The 23,145-nt window shown below is 42.0% G+C and overlaps 1 protein-coding gene across 1 annotated transcript; it reads left to right on the top strand.

Annotated features, from left to right (window-relative positions):
• The first annotated feature begins 1,095 nt into the window (after positions 1–1,095).
• GIPC2 (GIPC PDZ domain containing family member 2) lies at positions 1,096–22,576 on the top strand. Its single transcript, XM_077333244.1, has 6 exons — positions 1,096–1,562; positions 10,422–10,607; positions 13,250–13,430; positions 14,046–14,155; positions 15,638–15,719; positions 20,866–22,576. The coding sequence occupies exons 1-6, from the start codon at positions 1,278–1,280 to the stop codon at positions 21,015–21,017; spliced, it is 996 nt and encodes a 331-aa protein (XP_077189359.1). The 5' UTR covers positions 1,096–1,277; the 3' UTR covers positions 21,018–22,576.
• Positions 22,577–23,145: the final 569 nt, after the last annotated feature.

Genomic DNA, 23,145 nt, shown 5'->3' with positions numbered 1-23,145 from the left:
TGTATAACACCATAATAGTGAATAATTTTTCACTAGGTAAATTGTTTGCAGGGTTTATGTATAGTGAATGATGTTGAAAAAAAGTTAAAGAGCTTTGTAAAGTAGTATTACTGGCCTTTAATCGAAATTATATAAATGTCCTGAATCTTAAGTATACATAATTTATATAACTGAAGAGTGACAAAAATCCTTGTCTTCACAATTTTATATACTTGAGCTATTTTATCCTGTGGTATTCTTGATCAATATTTATTAGTCTCCACAATGGTTTTAAGAATAAGTTTAGCTTTTTATTTTTTATTTTTGCTGCAAAATGAACCTAGGTCCAAACAGATCTCCAGTCTATAGTTATTACACTTCAGAATGTGGATGGCTATTTTTTCCAGCTGTGTACTTGTTAAAAAGAGAGATCATTTAGGTTGTTTTTCCTTATCAGAAATCATCACTAATGGTAACTGTGACATGTCATAAATTACAAACTGGCTGCTGTTTCTCATCCACCTGCCTCTTCATAGTAATCTTTTCCTTAGCTGTGTATTAGCTGACTTGCTGGAATGTTTATAAAAATGTTGCAGTTGTTTCTTGGCATCTATTTTATTTTATTTATTTATTATATTTATGTACTGCCCTCCCAGGAGGCTCAGGGCAGTTTACATAAGAACACAAGAACAGTACATGAAACAGTCTAAAACATGTGAATAACCATACAATAATAAATAGTAACCATATAACAATGTAACAGTATCAACAATATAAACAGTACAACAGGTTAAACGTTAAAAAAATGCACTTTCAACCTCCTTTTAATTAACTTTACAACTGGATTTTACACTGCGAAATGGCAAAATCCGCTTGCAAACGATTGCTGAAATGGGTTGAAACTGCAGGTGTGCGAAATGCCCTCAGTTAACGGCTTTGCGGCCAATCCTTTGCCTGTCGACTGAAGAACTCCCTTGACATATTCTTCTAAGCTTGGGGGGGGGGGGCACTTTCGCAAGTCCTGTGGTATATGGGAGGGAGGGGGGGGGGCTCCGAAGCTCTGCGGAACAAAAGGGGACGGCCTGTTCCCTTCGGGCTTCAGCCGCCCAGTTGTTCCTTTCCCCATCCCGGGCCGCCTGGGCTGCCGCCATTGGCTGCGAGTGGCAGTCACCTGGCGGGTGCGCCGGGAGGTGCGCGCACAGCCTGAAGGGGCAGAGTCCGGCCAAGGCGAGGCGGACCGCGGCCGCCGAGTGCAGCAGGTGGCTTGGCTGGTAGCGCCTTCCCGGGCGGCCCGGAAGATGCCGCTGGGGCTGAGGGGCAAGAAAAGAGACAAGTCCAAGGAGACGTCCATGCTCGTGGAAGCTGAGGCTAGCGTGGCGGGAGGCAGGGCCGACGAAGAGGACGCTGGCGCCGCAGCTCCCCCCCTCGCCGCCGCCGCCCCCCCCGCCCCGCCGGTCCCTATCCGGCTCCTCTTCCACACGCAGCTGGCGCACGGCAGCCCCACGGGGCGCGTGGAAGGCTTCGCCAGCGTGCGCGAGCTCTACGCCAGGATAGCCGAGGCCTTCCACATTGCCCCGACGGAGGTAGGTGCCCGTCGCCCTTCTCCGGAGAGTGCGGCTAACTTGCCCTCCCGACTTCCGTCAGGCCGGAGCTCTCCTCCTGCACTCCCCACCCACGTTCCGGCCGTGTTGTTACTTGTGAGTAGTAGATCCCGCGATGCGCGGTGGGCTTTACTCTCCAGTAACCTCGTGCATGATTGCAGCTGGGGTGTGAGACAGCTTAATAGGGTTATTAGGATATGCACAGGAAGCAAAGTATCGTCCTCCACTGCCCTGTGGACTCTCTTCTCATGTTTGTTGTTCAGCCTTAAATCAGGCAACTATTGCTATGAGAAACATTCTGTGTACAAGTGCTATGTGCTCTTGGTGTCCTCTTTGCGGCCTTCAATTGCTCTGGCATACTCTTGATTGGAATATCTAAAAGTGTGGCTTCCTGATACTTTTCGTGTACATATGTGACCTACAGTGATGTCATCGATAGTGCATATAGAACTGCCAGTAGTAACTAGTTTGTATGGTGAAATAGCACATGTAGGTTTGACACTTATACAGCATCAAATTTAGACGTCCTAGGGTACAGTCACAATAACCAGTGAACTTGGCCGGGACATTTTGGTGCCTGAGTCAGAAAAGCTAATTGGAGAAATATAATTAAAAAAAACACTAAACCAAATAATTGAGGATGTGCTTCCTTCTTGCTTCCTTTTAATAGTACATCTAAATCTGCCACCTGAGCTGGGTTGTCTCATCCTGCCTGGTGTCCGAGCTGGCTCTGCAGCTATTGATCTCAGGAAAATATGTTTATACCATTTGTGAAACTTTTTACTCTGGGGAGAACTTGAAGCCTGTTTTACTGATTGCAGGCTAGAAAAAGCAAAATTTCTTGCTTCCTCCAAGTTGTGGGAATTGTCCTATTTGCACTGCCCTGGGTGCATCAAAAGATGCAAGCTTGAATACATGTAATTATACTCCCAGCTACATGGATCGTTTTACCTTGACATTGCAGCTTGCCACAATAGTATCTCTCCTTTATTATCATGAGGAACAATTAGGTCTTTGAAAGACAGTGAAGCTTTCCCCAGTGACAAAGAATTGCAAGTTATTTCACACCAGAAATGGTCCTGAGCTTAACCCAATACAGCACCACCAGCTTTTCACACCAAATAGGGCAACTCTTTCTCAATTAATTTAATTATGAGTTCAAGAATTCTCTGACTCTTATTCCCTTATCACTGGTTATGTAGTGTTCTTAAGCGTTTGTCAAAAAGAGCTGGAAAAAATATGGATTTTTTTTTAACTTGTGTTTTTCAATAGTTTACTATACTGTAAATTTTCATTGTAAGCCACCTCAGGCAGGACTCTGAAGAGGCAGCACAGAAATATTCTAAATAAATAGTATGGATCAGGAATCAAAAATGCTTCCCCTCCACACTCCTGTGCTGTGAGGGGGTAGAAAAAACGTTGAGTTTGTTATTTTTCAAAGAGATGAAAAAGAATTACTTTTGAAACAGGCAGGAGTCCAAGAGATGAAGAAGAATAATGCTTGAAGCAGGCAGGAGCCCTTGGTCCATAATTGAAATGGGTACAACAGTTTCTTGCAGAAAACGTTTAAGTACAATTGCCATGACAAACTGCTTCAAGTTCTATACCCAATCTCCAAGTACTTGATTTATATTGAGCAATGCTGTTGTGAGAAGTTTGGGCTGCACTGGACTGCTACAGGGAAGGGTGGCCATAGGTGGCTTGGTATGGCCAAGCAGGGTACTAGAGAGAACGGAGGAGCTGAAGCTAGTGCCTGGAACCTCCTCTAAGTTCCCCGCTGGACATGGATTTGGGCCCCTAGGCCTCAGACATCAGATGAAGGAAGGGTTGTGCTCATTTAGGTGCTGTTGCTACTTCTGCCACCTGCTGCTTGTTTCTTTACCAGCTCTGAGACCAGAACAGCCCAACCTACTCCACCTTGGTCTGAGAGGCCCTGACAGCCTTTACTTGCTCCACTCCCTATTGCTGGAGCCAGTTGGCCCTTGAAGGCTTCTTCTACCTCTCTCCCTCATTCATTCCCATCCAATCAGCTCTCTGGCTGTGTTGGGGTCTCATCTGAGCATTCATGCTGGGCTGCAGAGGTATGATTGACGCATCAATGCATTCCGGCCGAATTTCCACCAGCCTGTTGAGCGATGGTAAAGTTATGAGCTTCTTGTTGCTGTAGGGCCATATCTCTGCTGTTGGAAAGAAAGGAGCATACAGTATTGCTTAATGAAAAGCAAAGAGCTGTTTTTACTACCCAAAGGAGCTTCAAAGTGGCTTACAGTAATCTAATCTTCCTTTCCCCACAACAGACACACTGCGAGACTGAGAGAGCTCTGAGAGAAATGTGTCTGGTCAAGGTCACCCAGCTGCTGCAGGTGGAGGAGGAGTGGTGAATCAAACTCGGGGCTCCAGTTTAGAGGCTACCACTCTTAACCACTGCCCCAAATTGGGTCTCAGTGGTAGTACATATTTCAACATCTTAGGGGAGGGCAGAAGAGTTAGCAGAGGGCTAGATAGGGTGCTCCCTGACCTTTCCTTTATTTATACTGTACCAGTTACTCAGAACACAACTCTAAGGGTTCCTTCCTTCCAGTCACTTCCCTTCTTTTTATGTCTTTCGCTATCCTCCATGAAGCCTGGACATGCTTTCTACAAACTTTCTCCATCTTATCCTTAACACGCCCGCGGTGCGGGCGCCACGGACTAAATAAAGCGCTAAGCGCTTTGGGGGAGGAGTTAGGACGGACTTTGTCCATGATGAGGAAGGGGCCTGATTGGCCCCTTCCTCTGGACAGACCATCGCGCCTGCCAATTGGCCCGGCCGATTCCCGCCCTTCCAACAAGGAAGCAACTGCGAGCCATGCGAAGCACCTCCGACGCATCAGGTGGCCAGGCAGGGAGCCCCCGGCAGCTGCGCTCCACGTGGCTGCCAGGTGCTCCCTTGCCGGTGCCCTGATGCTTCCCTAATGAAACGTGCATAATTAACCGAAGGCCTTTTCAGTGGCTCAAGCTGCAAAATGGAGTATGATCTGCAATTCTATAACATCTTTCTTATGATCTGCAATTCTGTAACATCTAGTCTTAACATGCAGCTTTGTTTGGATGAGACTTTTTTTCCTGCTTGCCTAAATACCAGTTTCTGTAGCAATTAGTTTTTTGTTAGTTACTGAGCAAAACACAAATTTCTGTATTTTGATTCCTTGCACTAGTTGAGAGAAAATAGATTTTGTTAGTGCTGATAACTTTTATTTACTAACATAATGCTAAAGGCGAAGGTGGACACAGTGTAGAAAACTATCTAGTTAACTTCGTTCCATTAGATAATTAAGCAGTATTGTTTCCATTCCTCTGTACATCTGTCTTCACCTTCTCTGATTCTATTGTGTCTGTTCCTGTTCCTTCTGGTCATCCTCTGTCAGTGTTTCATATGATTTATATCTGGATGTACCATAAATTGTGCAGTTTGTATCTCATCCTGTGCCGTCTTCCAGGCAGCATCCCATATTTCCCACCCAAAGACTGTAAGTTAATATTCTATTATCAACTAACATGCAATAAATACATAGGAAGAACCCTACTGGATCAAGAGAAAAGCTGTTTTTTTTAAACCCACTTTTCACTACCCAAAGGAGTCCCAAAGTGGCTTACAGAACTTTTTCCTTCCTCTCCCAACAACAGAACCCTGTGAGGTAGGTGGGTCTGAGAGAACAGTTCTATGAGAACAGCTCCAAGCAAATTGTGATAAGCTTAAGGTCACCCAACTGGCTGCATGTGGAGGAGTGGGGAATAAAATCTGGTTCTCCAGATTAGAGCCTGCTACTCTTCACTACTATATGCTGTCAAAACAGGAGGCTATCTCAGGCTTTCTCAATGAGAGTTTTAAGGTTTTATGTATTTTAAAAATTTGTTAAATTTTTATTGGGTGATATGACCATATATGATCATGTTGAACTGTGGGGTGGGAAAGGGAGGGCCCCCGGGTGGGCATGTACACAGCTCTGCTTCCCAACCTGAAGAATGTTTCAGGGGGTTTTCAGTGGTAGAAACTTTGATAAAGGCTGGGCTATCTAGTCCAGCATTCTTGTTTCCAGCAGTAGCCAGCCAGATACTTCAGAAGGCCTACATGCAGGTAGGAATGCAAGAGCCCTCCATTCTCCCACTCTCTCAAACACCCTCTGCCAGTTACTTTGACTGGGGATGGTTTAAAATGGAGGGCGGTGGAGCCCAGGAGAAGGAGGGAGGCAATAATATTTTCAGACAGCCATGGCCTCAGCGATAAGCTGGGTGGAAGAGTGCCATTTTATAGGCCCTGTGGACATTTGGCTGCTCCATCAGGGCATGGATTTCAACTGGCAACTCATTCCACTAGGTTGGGGTCAGAGCTGAAAAGGCCCTGACTCTGGTCAAGACCAGGTGAATGTCTTTAGGGCTAGGGATTACCAACAAATTGGTGTTAGCAGAGTACCAGGAAGCATATAGGGAGAGGTAGTCCTTCAGATGTGCAGGGCCCAGATCTCGTAAGGCCTTAAAGGTCAGTACCAAACTTTGAACCTGATCCAGAGCTCCACCAGTAGCCAATGTAGCTGCTGGAGGGCAGGTCAAATATGGGTTCTCTGTGGCCAGATACATCCTCAGATTCATTGGCCAGATATCTGGAGGCTGTGGCAGGATGGCTCCAACAGAGCTAATTGAAGCCCAACCCCTCGAAGACAGAAATCCTGTGCCTGGGGAAGAAGAGGCCAGAAGAGGAAGCATGCCTCCCCTGCCTTGATGGAGTGCAACTAACAGCTTTGCTAAAATATCTGTCAAATTTACAAGGGGGTTGAATTGTTAGGAGTACAGGAAACTGGCATTTTGTTTTTCTGGAATTATTATCTTGTATAAAAATGGATAGAGAGCATAATGAATGAGTTACCTTCTGATTTAGCTATCACTCTTACCAGTGGTATGTGGCATAAAATTAATTTGTGTGGAGGATGTAATTTGTTTGCTTTGTCCATTTGGAGTTCTAAATAGAGTTATGTTTCTTGTTCAGTAAGCCTCTTGTACAAGGGTATTTATTGTAATTTTGTCTGGGGACAGAGGAGATACACTGCACAGCCAACTGCTCCATCTCAATGAAGAGGATGCTGTAGGGTTACCACCGTGATTGGGAGGAGATGGATGTAGCATAATGGCGGGGTCTCAGTTAATTACTCTCAGTATTCCATCATTAAGTAGGGTGCATCTGCTCATCCATCTCTGATTTTGATTTTTTCCCCCCTGCACTGTCACCCCCTCCCCTGTTTTATTTATTTATCATTTGGCATATGAGGCTAGGAATGACATCATGAAAATGCTGGCCTCCCTGCTATCTAATCTCCACAGATTAAATACCTTCAGAAGATTGGAAATGTAAAATAGGTGGTTTTAATATGTATTACAATATTTTAATAATTTAAAAATGGAATTAATTTAATTGTTTGTTATACATCTGTTGTGTTTGTATTGTTTTATTCTGTTACCTGTGCTGAGTAAACTAAGAAGGGTGGGATATATTGATGATGATGATGTCAGGAGATTGTAAGATTGCCTGGCTGCCGGGCAGGAGGTGTTTGGAAGTGGTTTGTCATTACCTGCCCTGTGTCATGACCCTGGCATTCCTTGGAGGTTGCTATTCCAAGTGCTAGCCAGGGCTGACCCTGCTTAGCTTCCTAGATCAACAAACCAAAATAGCTGTTCAGTAGAGACCAAGCAATTAACACAAAGAGCCTGAATTACAGCAAAATAACAATCCTTAATGAAAAAGACTATTTCACAGTTTATTAAATGGTGACCATATAAACTGAGTTTGTTATTCCAGTTTGGTCCTTGCATCTGACAAACAACTTTAATATGCTGTATGCTAATTTGCCACTCTCTGCCTATATGTATGGACTGGTAACTTTAATGTATCTGAAGTTTGTGTATACAAAAGCTTATATTTTGAATAAAACTTTGTTGGTCTTAAAGATGTCACTGGACTCAAACTTTGTTCTGTTGCTCCAGATGAACAGAGCTTTCCACCTTAATAGAGACTGTAAATTTATCTCATGTTTTTGAAGGGGCTTTCCAAATACAATAATGTCAAAATAACACAAATCTCTTCTGGACCTTAAGTATCAAAGGAGCAGAGGCCGAAGCCAACCCATATGGAACACGTTTAAATTAAAACAATCCGTCATAGTTAATAAATAGTTGTAAGAGTTCTACTCTCCATGCAATACAACTTGATGCATCCTGCAAATCAAGAGTAGAGAACATTTTTGACACTGCCAGTTCAGAAAACATCTCTTCTGTATGTGGCAATGCGTGGGTATCAACCACAGTAGCCTTATTTAGTTCTACACAAAGACATATGCTTCCATCTTTCTTCCTTACCACAACTACAGATGAAACTCATTCCAATGAAATAACCTCTTTGATAATATTTTCCTGCACCAATTTCTCTAACACAGCATCTCTCACTGAAAATGGTGATTTTCATAATCTCTGTTGCACAGAGACTACATTAGATCTCACCTTTACCTTATGTAGAGCCTCTTGTGGTGCAGAGTGGTAAGGCAGCAGACATGCAGTCTGAAAGCTCTGCCCATGAGGCTGGGAGTTCAATCCCAGCAGCTGGCTCAAAGTTGACTCAGCCTTCCATCCTTCCGAGGTCGGTAAATTGAGTACCCAGCTTGCTGGGGGGTAAACGGTAATGACTGGGGAAGGCACTGGCAAACCACCCCATATTGAGTCTGCCATGAAAACGCTAGAGGGCGTCACCCCAAGGGTCAGACATGACTCGGTGCTTGCACAGGGGATACCTTTACCTTACCTTATGTAACTTCCTGTATAAAATTAGCATCTTCTTTGATGGTTTAGATTTAATTAGGGAGCCACAATACATCCATCCACTAAATCAGTTTTAATATAGCAAACAAATCTCTGCCAATGATAGGAGTACCGTTATGCACAATATAGAATTCTGTTGGTGCATGACATGCACTTCAGCAAGTAAACAACGACATAAATGTATTTGGTTCTTTAAATAGCATACTAACTGTAATTTTGGATCCACCAATGGCACATTTGTAAAATATTGCAAATAGAGTGCCTCATATAATGTAGAAATTGCTGAACAAGCATCTAGCATCAACTCAATATCCTGACCCTTTCTAAAAGGAGTAACAAAGATCTTGACATTCCACTCTCAAAAATTTATATCAGGCACTTTAATTGCACATACTTGGTGATTACTCTGTGGGCTACAACAAGCCTTAATAAAATGACCAATCTTCTTGTAGTCCTTTTGCAGGACACAGGATAATTTGGAAGATGTTGCATAGAAACACAATGGAAACATTTTTTTAGAAGAAGAAGAAGAAGAAGAGTTGGTTCTTATATGCCGCTTTTCCCTACCCGAAGGAGGCTCAAAGCGGCTTACAGTCGCCTTCCCATTCCTCTCCCCACAACAGACACCCTGTGGGGTGGGTGAGGCTGAGAGAGCGCTGATATCACTGCCCGGTCAGAACAGTTTTATCAGTGCCGTGGCGAGCCCAAGGTCACCCAGCTGGCAGCATGTGGGGGAGCGCAGAATCGAACCTGGCATGCCAGATTACAAGTCCGCACTCCTAACCACTACACCAAACTGGCTCTCTTACAGTGTTCTGCTCCTCTGACTCCATAACTTTAAAGTATTTTTGTTCACTTTGTAGCATATTAAGTCTATACTGGAGCTTTCTGCAACAATTCCACCTTTTGTACTTTATCGCTAGTGCCCAAACTGATCACCTTCATTCAAAGCTGCTTCTGTCTGAATTGGTATTTTAATAACTTTCTCCAAAGAGAATCCTGGTTTTGAAAGCAACTGTTCTCTGATACAAGGCACGTTTGCCTTTTTAACCAGATGGTCTTCAATCATCTCATCAGCCAGTGCTCCAAACTCACAGAGCAATATATTGTAAAGTTGACTTACCTAGTTAGTAGTCATGCTAACATATAATTATTAGTTACCACATTGAGCCCCAACCCTCCCCTTCAGTGCAGTAAGAGCAGTCTCATATTTATCATCAGCAATAACTGTATTAAAATACGCTGTCCTTCTCCAAATAAGGAGTGAATAAGCAGCACAGATTTTCTGTCTTTAGAAACATGTGTCACTAATTGCAATCAGATACTTATAAAAATATGAATACATGTAATAAAAACAATTGGAGGCTCACCTGGACTTTGCAAAAATGGTGCTGGTGGACTCATAGCCAGAAAAGTTACCCCACCTTTGTTGCTAATTGGTTATATCTGCTCAATGCCTCCAACTCAAATCCAAAATCTGTTTATTGAGGTATGTAAAAACACATTCCTCACTCCCACTTCCTGTATCTGACTTGTATACATCTCTTCTCATAACAACAGTTCTTTTAAAGAAACTACACACAGGTATGCCATAGGAGACCAAAGGTCAATAGAGTGGTTGACTTCCCTAATGAACCTCCTCCGAATGCCACAGAATGAGCCTGAAAGCATTGAGCAACATGGCAGCCAGGGCCATTGAAGCTCAGGAATCAGTGGCGACAGAAATGGAAACATTGTCAGAGTAAGAACCACAAGGACGTGAACAATAGAATACGGAGGACATGGGGATGCAAATAAATTGCACTGGATGGAAAAGAAAAGACTTGTCCATCAGTGACTCTCTAGACTAACTGGCCTGTAATTTCTGGTTCTCTTCTGAACACCTTTTAAAAAATCCGTGTAACATTCCCATTCTCAGTTGGTAATTTCCCAAACCTTGATGGATAGGCCTTTCTGAAAACTGGATGCAATATATTTGTTTCCACTCTTGCCTTGTAGATCATGTTTTGTACTCTGAATACGCACAAAGTGGATATGGACAAGCTCTTGGGAGTGCAGATTGGTCTGGAAGATTTCATATTTGCTCATGTGAAAGGAGTGAAGAAAGAAGTAGAAGTTTTCAAATCTGAAGATTCGCTTGGGCTTACCATTACTGATAATGGAAATGGATGTGCTTTCATAAAGGTAAGTAATTTTTGATGGAATTAAATAACTTGTGTGGGAGAGAACTATGCTACAACAGAATAGCAGAGGGACTATATTAGTAGTGCATTGTGTCAGCAAGATTATTTTATATTGGGTTTCCTTGGTTTTTTTTATTAATTAAACTATTTGACATGGTTGAATCTTTTCTTTTTAAAATATGCTTGCTAAGCCATGAGAGAATGAGAGAGAATTGCAATCAGAAGACATGTAACTTCAGTTCTGATTCTCCTGCTTGGGACCTTACAGTATGAGAAGGAATGATTAAAAATGTGAGTGAATAGGCTGTGGAGAAACACACATTCTTTTAACCCAGTGATCCCTCCATAAGAGACTTGCTGCAGCCAGGTGTTTCCTGATTTGAGCAGAAAAGCAGCTGTAGTGGGGAATGTCTAAAAATTGTTCTCCTTGGGTTGGGTCATGTCAAGGCTCAAGCAGAAGAACTACAGAATCCATACATAGATTGGGTTCTCTGGAGACAAGAAGCACAAACATTGAAGACAGATAAAAGTAAAAAGTGCAAAACCCACTTCTTTGTGCTACTCTCTCTCTGATTTTTTTTTGCAGTGTTGTCAACTTATTTTGCTGTCAAAGTGTGTCCGTATTAGGGGTGGTTTTTTTTGTGAAACCCTAAGGTTTCCTGATGGCCCTGGAAGGGTTTCCCAAATGGGTGGGGGTTAATTAAATGTTTATATATTTTAAAAACATTATTAAACATGTATCAGGTGATATGACCATATATCGTCATGCCAGCTTGCGCGCCCTCTCCAAACTGGCCAATGGTGAGCCTAGGGAAGGGCCCCAGGTGGGCGTGTACACAGCTAAGCTTCCCAACTATATTCTGCACAATCACTCCACCTCTGGAGCTTCTTGAAGCCTGAAGAATCAAGGGTTTCTCAATGATAATAAAGTTAAGAAAACCTGTTCTAAACTGTCTTCTATGGTTAGGGAATAGTATTTCAGCGTGTATTTCAGTCATTGTTTTCTTTTTGTCCACTATTTTATTTACTTTTAGACTTTGCAAAGTTCATTCAAATGTACATTTTTCAACTTCTTTTTTAGTATGATGAGTAGGTTTGAATTTATTCTAACATAGTGAAAGCCAGTAGTTAGCATGCCAGAGTGAGCTAAACGAGTGTGACGGTTTTTCATACAAAGCAAAGATAATTTGTTCTTGGAACAAATATTACAATTCAAAGGAGTCCAGCCTTCAAAGGAGCCATTTTTGCCTGCAGTTTGGAGGGAGTGGTGCAGGTGTGTCCCTCCCGGGCTATGGGCTATGGTCAGCCCTTACCAGGAACTGTTTGCATTCTGGGGCGCAGACAGGCAGACCAGCATCATCCTGTGAGTCTGGAAAGTGCAGGAAGATCTAAATAAATATTTACAGTCTGAAACTGTAAATAGAGAACAAGTAAATGGCTGGAGACACATGGTAACTGAAATGACTTATTGGCCTGGCAAATAACCTTGATCTGGCAAATAAAAAACCAGTATAAAAAACCTTACTAAGGTCAAGACTGCTGTGCACAGAGAGTCTTCCTCTTAGGGTTGCCAGCTTCCCTGTGAGGCTTGCTACCCCACCTCCCTCATGGGGAGTCTTCTATGGGGAGAGAAAGAGAAGACGATTGGAAAATGCTTTGAGACACCTGAGGCCTGCTGGGTCACTGTGGCCCATTCCCAGTTCTCTCAGACCTCTCACAACCCCACATACCTCACAGGTTGACTATTGTGGAGAGACGAATGGAAAAGGTGTTTGTAAACCACTTTGAGACTCCTTTGGGTAGTAAGCAATAGGGTACAAAAATCCGTTCTTCTAAGGAGCAGCCATGAAAGAAGCATGTGGGCACATAACATTTTATCAACAGTGAAAAAATGGAAAAGAAGGAACAGGGTGGACACCTGTGTACTGTGACTACCCCATGTGTATTAGGGCAGAGGGGCATTTCAGTGAATGTGGCCCAATTCACACAAGAAGGGAAATGACGCAGAACTGGGAGGAATTGGTTGCCATGTAATCTTCCCCTAAGAAGAGTCTCCATTCTGATTTTCCCTTCACATATCTGAGGACATGGCTCTGGAAAGCTTATCTGTAACCACTATGCCAAAATTCCCAAAGGTCAGTCCTCTCCCACAATCAACGAACATTCCACACCACAGGTTCTTGACACCCATATCTCCACACCCATGCCCTCATTTGCCACCACGCCACCACAACCTCCCACACAACACACATATTCAACCCCATGCCCTTACAGAGTGGACAACTCCTCCCCTTCCTCTTCCCACTGCCAAGCTCTAGCGCCTGTTGTATTCTTGGATACAACAGGCTTTGCTTCTAGTATATATATATTGCCACTATTACCATGAAAAGGAGCAAAGTTTTCTCACAAGCCCATGGAATTTTGAAAGTGTTTGTGTGTGTGGGGGGGGGACACGTGCTTTGAATGGGGTAACTGCACATCTTGATACTTGAGGTCTTTCCTTTGCTGCCTTATGCCCTTCCTCAGCCTCAAAAAGTGATATTTCTGGTTAGCATTTTTGCCTCAATTGATACAGCATGGTTCTGTGGACCAGCCTGTTTGCAGCATCAATCTCAACTAATATAATTTCTTTTTATCTCACAGAGAATTAAAGCAGGCAGCCTTATTGACCAAATAAAAGTGATATGTGTTGGTGACCACATAGAATCTATAAATGGAAAAAGTGTAGTGGGCTGTCGTCATTATGAAGTTGCTAAGAATTTAAAGGACTTGGAGAAGGGTCAGACATTTACACTAAAACTGATAGAACCTCTGAAATCCTTTGGTGAGTGACATGTATAGCAATATACCATAAATGGTAGCCCTAGGTTTTTAAAATTTTCCAAATAACAGGTTTTGTACCCTGAAGATGAAGTTTAAAACAGGCTCTTACAATTTTGTACCCACTAAGTTAATTGCAGCTACCAGAGGCTCAATAATCTTTTTTTGTTGGTGCTTACGTAGTACTGCAAATACATTAGTTGGTGGGGCTATATTTAATTTGGTGGGTCATGTTAAGCAGATTTGTTTTAATCCATTTAATTTAATAACCAAATACCTGAAGAATGAAGTATTGATAAGCAGAATAGTGCTTTAAAAAATAAATTTTATTAGTGTTTGTTTCACCCATAAACTTCCCAACTTGCCTCATCACTTACCAGAAAAATGCACATTCTAGGACGTTATGATGTTGGGCTTGTGTAGTAGCTCTTCAAGTTATGCAAAAATCTGTATAAAGCAAGGCCTAGACTACATCTAGTTAAGATATTTGCTAAATTTTAACATATTATATATAGATCATGTTAATTTTGACTTTGCTTTTGAGAACATCTAGAATAAAATCATGGTTTGGATTAAATTTCTAAATTTCTAAATTACTTACATGATATGACTATTGCAGATATGATTGAACCCAGGTCCAAAGGTGGAAGTTTTGCTGAGGGAAAAATCACTAGGGGAAAAGAAACTCTTCGACTAAGATCCAAAGGCCCTGCAACAGTGGAAGAAATGGTGAGTTCATACTTCATAATTAATTAAGTTTTATTGCTAGATAAGTCATAATAAAATATTTGGCTTCCCTTTATTTCCATTCATAATGTTACATATGAAAAATCCCAAGAATTATAATTTAATCCTTGTCTCCAAGACTCATTATTGGTCTACTATATAATGGTATAGTGGAAGTTGTTCTTTGTCAGTAAGATTCTTTTTGTGAGCTTTCCCTGAAAAAAATGCAGACCCCATCTAAAACAACAATTTGTAATTCCAATAAATGTAATAAATTTAAAAATTGCAGTAATTTGTATTTACAATAAGTTGTAATTCCAGATGATCTCTAACCTGCTCCTGGTGGTTGGCAACCCTAGTTCCTATGGAAGAAATGCCTGCTTTGGAGGGTGGGGTCTATGGCCTTATACTCCACTGAAGTCCCTCCCCTTGTCAGACCCTACTATCCCTGGACTCCATCCTTCAAATCACAAGGAATTTCCTAACTAACGTGGAGTTCATAACAATAGTTAATTCCCACCCAACAACCAACCCGCCTTTAACTGACCCTCATTCTTTGCTTCATTCTCTCCGTCTCAGCTGCTTACCAGCCTACCTTTTATCTTCCTCCCATTTTCAGCTATATTCATGATTTATATCCCATTTTTCACCACAGTGGGGACTAAAGCAGCTCACATTATTCTCCTCTCCTTTTCATCTGCACAACAACCCTGTGAGGTAGCTGTAAATACATGACTGGCCAAAAATCACCAGTAAAGTTTCCACAGCAAGATAGGAATCTGAACCTGTGTTTGCCGAACCCTACTCTTAAGCTCTGCTATACCATACCTAGTTGGGTGACACAAGTCATGTGGTATCAAGTCACCCAGAGGTTGCTGCTAGGCCCATGGTTGCCAGCCTTCGGATGGGAGTTGGGAGAGTTCCCAGAATTACAGCTGAACTCCAGACGACAATGCTTTAACCTCCTAGAGAAAATGACTGTTTTGGAGGGTGAATTCTTTGGCATTATATTCAGCTGAGGCCTCTCCCTTCCACAAATTATGTTACTTTAAGAATCTCCAGGAATTTTTCTCCCTGAAACTGGCAACCCTAGTCAGGTCTGGCTGCAAGGCCAAAACAGGCCTGAAAGGGGCTCTGCCCCCTCTCCCTTGCTTTACTGACTGAATTGAGCCTTGGAACACTGTGATTGCCTACCAACAGCCACTAAGGGCATCAGCTGCAGGCACTCCTCTTATCATTTTCAGGATTTTTCACTGCCGTGTGTGTGTGTGTGTGTGTGTGTGTGTGTGTGTGTGTGTGTCTTTTGTCTTTGTCTGCAAACTGGGGGCCCTATTCAGGTTTGTAGAAAGATCAGTCTTGCCCATTCACAGCTCCATCTACAGATTAACCAACTTTGCTATTAGAATATAAATTTTGTTACCATTAAAAGTGAAGCCATTTTGCATTGCTAAAGCTCTATACTTATCTTTTGTTGATTTGATAAAGCCTTCAGATATTGAAGAAAAAGCTGTTAAAAAGGTGGATGATCTTCTTGAAATGTACATGGGAATAAGAGACCTTGAACTAGGTAAGCATTTACATAACTTTGGTAATCTTCTCTAGGTCCCTCCTAACATAGATTTACCAGCATCTTAATTGGAACATTTTCTGAAAGTGGCATAATAATCTTCTCTTTTAGCAGTCAAGGGAGGAGTATGCATGACTATAAAGTTCTACTATTTATGGGATTTTATTTTTGCTGATGTCGTATGTGTTTATACAATTAACAAAAAACATAAATCCAGTGGTAGGGTAGAAATTCATTTAATTACATACGTAGGAGTACAACAGGTTTTGGAAAACACAGATTAAAGTTTTGTTTACTGTGAGAAGACAGCATTGTATCCTTGAAGTGTGTGAAACCTTAACAAATAGTTTGACTTCAGAAGCCAAAGTGCGTTTAAGAGCCAGTATGAATGAGACCTTGGTCTGTTCCACTCCCTCGGAAAGTGCTGTATCCACAGGTGGAGGGGGTTACACTCACCAGTGTTAGCCAAGGTCACAGAAAGAAGATCATCATAGAATATCATCACTGCTAAAGCCAGTTGCAAAATGTTACTGTTTGCAATATCTGCAAACAATTATTCATAATTAGGAATATTAATCAAGACAGCAAAACAACTGTTTTAAAAAACTTTTAACTGTTTTTTAAAAGTACAAATTTGTTTGTTCAAGAAAAAAGTACAATAAGCGCCTGCCACAAATCTCTCACTGAACATGTCAGTCACTTCACACAGTGATTGCAGATACAGTCAATCACTCAGGGGGATGAAATATGCAAAGTAGATTTGTTCTGGTAATGCCAATTACTGTTCAGTTAGGAATTTTATTTCATTGTAGAGAAGCTTAAATACCATAGTGTAATATGTATTCAATGCATGATTAAAGAGCTTAAACACTGCACTTTCCCCTATGTGCCATTTTAGAAAAAGGCTTTTACTTTAATCCTCTTTAACTGGCAACTCCAGTAGTCTCAATGTCTACAAAGCAATTTTCAGTGCTGAGGCTTAGAATATGACTATTGAAGAAGTGAGTGAAAACAATATTTGACTAACTTCATTCATCGGGCAGAGTGATATAGGATTCAAGTATGAATGAAATAATAGAGCAAACCTAAGCAGAATTAGAAGGGTAGAAATCTGTCTAGAACTACAACTATACATGCTTGTGAAAGTTTAACATTGATAGCACCTTATTATTTGCATTATGAGCCAGGTTGTTAAAAAAAAGGGAAGTTCAGAATGTACATGATATACAAGCAACAGATTCCTATAGATTAGATTCAATGTTTCTATGATGGGGGTATAAAACATGTTTGTATCCTGATTTTGTAACACATTTAGCTTTCTTTTCAAGTTTATAACTGGTTCAGTGTTTGATTGAGTTTTTTTCCCCACCAAAATCTGTATTCTAAACACATTTCATTTGGAAGCAAGTCCCATTATGACCAAGGAAACGTGCAATTAAAAAGCTGGATGCACAGAGCTCTGTTAACAGAGCAGAATTTTCCAGTTTTTTGCTTCTCATTGCAGCCCACTCAACTTTTGGAAATTACTGCTTGTGTTGGGACGTGGGACCCTCACATACAGTATGGGCGGGGGAATAAAATAGGGATCTTTAATGAAATGGGAGGACTAGCAAAAATGCCATTTTTTATTTCTACTGGTGGAAGTGCCTCCTACCAGCAAAAGATGGTCTTTTGGATCCAATATCATGGGGCTTTCCGCACCGGGATCCTTATAGCAAATTGTTTGCTGAACAAAAAATCGCCATTTAAAATAGTGGAATTCGTCATTATGCATACCTGACTTTGTAGTGGAATCCAGTTGCGTTTCCATCGTTTCCACAAGCTTCCGGTCTCAGCAAAAATCGCTAGAAAGGAAGCGCTATTGCCGAGCTCGTCCTGCCCCTGGCCGTCAAGCAGCCAATGCAACGGAGAGACCCATCCAGCTGGCAGGTGTGTTTGAGCTGTCGTTTACTCGTTGCCACGCTCCTCCCGAGTGAAAAAAAAATCCCCCCCCTCATGGGCCCGATTTTCGGCCGAAAACAGTGTAAAAAATAAAGGGAAAATACATCAGCAAACGGGCTTCTCTGTGCTTAGTGACTAAACAGCTCTGGGGAGGGACTAAAGCCGGGGAAGCCTCTAAACAGAGGCTCGCTGGTGGGTTGAGCCCCGCTCGCTCGGAGAAAAAAAAAATGGCGATCGCTTCACCGGAAGATCAGAGGAGAGAGCCAGGGGGAGGGACTTTGTAGAAACCACAACAATGGTAACGCACAGAACTTTCCCACTAGTGTTGCAGATTGGTTGCAGGAGTGTAGCGCTTTCCGGAGGGTGAATCCACTTTTGGGGATTTCCCTGAAAGCGCTACAAGGAAGCGCTTTTTGCGGATCGGTTTCAGGTGTGTGGCAGATTGTCAACGACGTTGTGCATAATGGCAAATCAGTAGCGTTTTCAATTGGCAACCATTGTGCGATTTTGAAGGCGTGCGAAAAGCCCCCATGTGTTGAACATGAAAGCCACTTGAAGTGATACAGTCCTACATGGAAGCTATCAAATGTCTTAGACCCATCTAGAGCTGCCAAGCCCCCACAGGCAGTGGAGGATCCCCTCCAGTCACCTCCTTCTGCCACTGAGCAGCTGGCAGGCGAGGACTTACTGGCAATGGTATGGCAATGATGTCACCAGCAACTCAGCGATATCACATCCAAAGTGCACTAGAAGAGATGCCGTTGCATTTCCAGTGACATGAGTCGCTCTGGTATTTGGATTAAACTGGTTTCTACCATGTTTCCCCCCTGAATTCTAGAATGTTCCTCATTGCTGGTAAAGTGATAGCATCACTTCTGGGGTGCACTGGGAATAACGTCACTGCAAAGGTGGGCTAAGCCTTCATCCTGCTGCCAGGCAGGACTTGGCAACCAGAGACCTAGGTGGAATAGTCTCTATGCCTGCTAATCATAAATGGCACTGGCATGCAGTTGCTGCAGGAAATTCTGTCCATTGGCAGGGTGGGTGGAGGGAGTAGGGATTTTTTTTAACAGAGGTGAGCAGTTTCTCCATCTTAGAAAACGAACTGTCTCTTGGGAAAGGCCAGTCCGGAAGCAAGTTCAACCTCTAATGTTCTGTTGCTCTCTGAAGTATGAGCAAGTTTTCCCACATATTGGAACATATGAACCAATTCTTGGTCTTACTGACTGTATCGCTAGTTCTTTGATCATATGGAGAACAGCATTCTATGAGTAAAGAGCTGTTAAACATCTACCTTGCCAAAGCAGTTCAATCAATGATCACTAGAGGTCAGGACATGACCACTGAATATATATTTACATAGTACTGGAATCAGGCTTCTGTTGTTTTAAAATTGTAGGGACCTTCAGGTAATATATCAGTTTACAAAAAGCTTAGTAAATGTAATTATTAGGGGAAAATTAAAGTGGATTCTGAAACTCTGATGATTAGAAATAGGTTTTTGGTGTTTTGAAAACTTCCACTCAAATCTGGTAGTTTCTTTTCAGATAGGTAAACCAAATGCTTGAGACTTAAAGTGTTTAATTGAAAGGTGAATATTAGGAATTTTTCTCCTGTTGCATCATTATTTCTCTCTTTTGTTTAATATTTAATTCATTTTATTTATGTATTTATTTGGGAGAGAGGAGAACAATATAAGTCACTTCAGTTCCCCATTGGGGAAAAAGGCAGGGTGCTATTTGTTCCGCTGTGATGTTCCCCGCACGGAGCCTGCTGTTTGAGCCAGGGCAGGTTGCCCTGGATCCTCCTGCTCCCTCATGGGGGAAGCTTTTGGCAGCTGTACCCGGTCTGCCCGAGATTTGTGCCCCTGCCCGGGCAGTCAGGGTGGTGCAATTCCACCGCACTGCGGGGTGGCAGAGGCCTTTTTGTTTGTTTGTTTACAAACATGATATTGCGTGGGGATGCAATACCGTATTCCTAAACAAATGCCACTCTGTGAATGCTGCCTGGGCATTCTTTTTTTTGTTTAGGAATGTGGTATTGCATCCCCAAGCAATATCATGTTTGTAAACAAACAAACAAAAAGGCCTCTGCCCCCCCCCCCAGTGCTGTGGAATTGCACCACCCTGGTTGCCCGGGCAGGGGCACAAATCTGGGGCAGACAAGCTGCAGCTGCCAAAATGCTGTGCCAAAGAGCCACCTGGGGCATTTTTTGTCCCTTCCAGGACACCGTAGTCAGGGTAGGAGGTGGACCTGAGTGGCCTGACTTCCCTTCCTCACAGCCCAGGCCCAGCATAGGCCTCATTGCTATGGGGCAATGGAGGGCCTGACTCTAGCCACATCTGGTACAGCCCCGACTCAATGCTGATGTCAAATGAAACTGTGAATTTGCCCTGCCACCAGATGACCAGTAAGGCGAGGCTAAGTCACAGTGTGGAAATGGTAAGCTGCATGGGTTATGTTGGGCCAAACTGGCTCTCCTTTACCTAGAGTAATACACTTATCAATTCCAGCACATTTATCTACATTCCCATGACTCAGTATATCTGGAAGCAAAATTTACTTCTGCCTTTTTACCCACTTAAAAGCTTACTCTCATTTTTATATCCCTCCTGCCAAGTTTTTGAGATTTTATGAGCACTTATGGGCAGCTGCCATTTTCAATCTTTAATTCATTTTTGGACTTCCTTTCCCTCTAAGTTAGCTACTATACCTTGGGGAATTCCGACCTCAGAGATGTTCTTTGGCTTTCTTTTCAAAGTCACTAGGAGTTTTCTGGGAGGTGGCAGTGCTATTTGTTCATTTTTGCATTTAGCCAGTTCCCAGCATGTAGGTTTTGAACAGACCTACTGTAGTTAGGCTTCAGTCTTAATGACACTGTTCTGAGAGCACAGCCCATTGCAGAACAAGGATTTTCTTCTGAGTAGGCCTGTTTCGGATTCAGTGTCTTCAATGGCAACTTTTTATTTTATATTCAGCCCCCTGAAAATTCATTAGGTAAGCCTAATTCTGTTTGGAACTTCCACATTTAGGTTACTGCCTATTTGAATTTCAGATGGCTGAAGCTGGCAGCAAGGGAAGACTTTGGTCTATATGCCCTCCTTGTAGGTTTTCCCAGGACATCTGGGTGGCTGCTGCAAGAAACAGGATGCTGGGATAGCTGGACCTGCATGACTCTTCTTATGTTCTCTCTTTTTGTTTTCAGCGGCAACAATGGTAGAAGCTGGAAAAGGCAAGAGTAACCCAGATGAGTTTGCCGTTTCACTTGATGAAGCTCTTGGAGATTTTGCATTCCCAGATGAATTTGTCTTTGATGTGTGGGGAGCCATAGGTGATGCAATGCAAGGACGATTTTAATCAGAAGCAGGCAGGTTTTAGATTAGGTAGAGTGTCCGATCTGGAGATATAAAACATGCTGCTACATGCATGGCACTGGATATCAAACACGACTGCTAAACAGAAATGACTGATACATTGTTTGAAGTTAATATGGATTTCTTTTCAAATAAATAGGGGTTCAAGGCTTTACTGATATGAAGCTTTTAAGCTGATATGGCACTTAATTTGAAATGCACTCACTGGAAATCTATTTTAAGAGCCACTATTCTTTGGGTACTTGTTTTGCAGAGTTACTTTTCTTAACACGGGAACATTTCCAAAGGGCATGCTGAAAATACAGTGAAAACAGACTGTGTTTCTCATCATGAAAATGTACTGATGAAATGTATTGCTGACCAACCTTTGCCTTTTATTCCACAATGTTTGGTGGTTTCTTTAAGCACTCTTCGTTAAAGCAGTGCTTCCTATACCATCCTATGCATGCTTGTGAATACATAATTTTTGCTTAATTAAATGGGGTTTATTCCCAGGTAAGTGTGCAAAGGATTAGAAAAATATGCTTCAGATCAAATAGAAGAGAATAACACTTTCTGATAGTGATGTTATGGATAACAGCCTTTGAACTCTGGCTATTTCCCCAAATGATTGTTAAATCTGTTTTGCATTTATAAATTGTAAATGCAGGTTGGGTAATTTGTATTCTGGTGTGTCCTTTGCACTAATGCCATTCAAAAGTGACACTAAAGAGCATTATTAGTGTAATTTAAGAAAATGTCTTTGATACTGCTGGCGAGGAGGGACTTAAATGATTGTATTTAAAGCAAGCAAATAAAACCAACCACTCCTTGAACACCCCATGTCCAAAGTCCCTGAAGTTTTCTCATTACTAACCATTAAAATTCAGGAAAATATAAAATGAGCATTCCAAAAACTTGCACTTTTTGATGCTTCATATATGGTTTGGAACCTTGTAGGGTAATCAGTACTCAACTATGCATTGAAGGCTAAAATGGAAAGATAGAAACCAGGTATTGATAACTAGGATGCAATCCATTATGAAGTGATCCTGTGAAAAACATTTTTGAAATGAAATGAAAGATGTGAAACAGCCGGCTAGTATTACTTCCAATTATCTTAATAAGGCAAGTACAGGAAACATTCTGTGAGACTTCTCGGCATGATTTTGATTATTGTAGCCTTATTTTGCATGAAAACATGTAAGGGATTTTTAAGTGTTCTATTTATTGATGTGTTGATGTCAGAATAACAATGTATATGATCTTAAGTTTTAGCATTTGATTTTTTTAAAATGACCTTTTTGTAACTCTTGGAATACTGAGGAATTGTTAATGTGCCAATAATTAAAGAAGAAATGAGATTAAATGGGATACTTCCCAATTAGATAGCCTTTCACTGAAACATCTTCTGTTTGAGATTGCAAGCTTTTCACCTATGCACAATTCTTCATCAGATAGAATGGAAAGACTACTAAATCTTAGCTGTGTACAGAAAAGGTGTGTTTACTAATATAAGTTAGCCACTTCAAAGTTAATAGTCAAATAAAATTTTGTGACTAACCCACTGGCTGCTTGAAGTGATTGAAAAATATTAGAAGCTGACACCTTAAAATAATTTTCTTCCTTTTTTTGTCATTCAGAGTTCAAACATTCCACTTAAAGCACTTGATACCACAGATAAGAGCAGAATTAGCCAGCTGTTATATATATGTCAGATGTACATATAATGCAAATTGTATATTAAGACACAAACTGCAACACTGTACACTCTGAAAATGCACATCAGACCTTGGAGATAGTCCCATGCCATGTGCCCTACCTAATTAACTATAAGACATCCTGAGGGTCTGTGATTGGGTGTGGAGGAAGGGGCTTTGGCCATTGCTAGGGAGCGGATGATTAGTTGTGGCTGTAGTCAGCATCCTATACTCCACTGGAGCTTTGGGGCAATGCCATGGATTTGGGGGGGGGGGGAACCTGGCCTTTTCCATTGTTTGAGCTATGACATTAGGTTTGCTGACATAACTTTCTGCCAACTTGGGGGGGGCATTATAGTGTCTGAGTGTCCATCCCGCCCCAAGCAGCCAATGCCCATTGGCTGCTTCACCCGCCCAGGGAATCTGCCCGGC

Source organism: Paroedura picta, chromosome 4, assembly GCF_049243985.1.
Source record: "Paroedura picta isolate Pp20150507F chromosome 4, Ppicta_v3.0, whole genome shotgun sequence".
Taxonomy (NCBI): domain Eukaryota; kingdom Metazoa; phylum Chordata; class Lepidosauria; order Squamata; family Gekkonidae; genus Paroedura; species Paroedura picta.
This window is presented reverse-complemented; position numbering and strand designations above follow the sequence as displayed.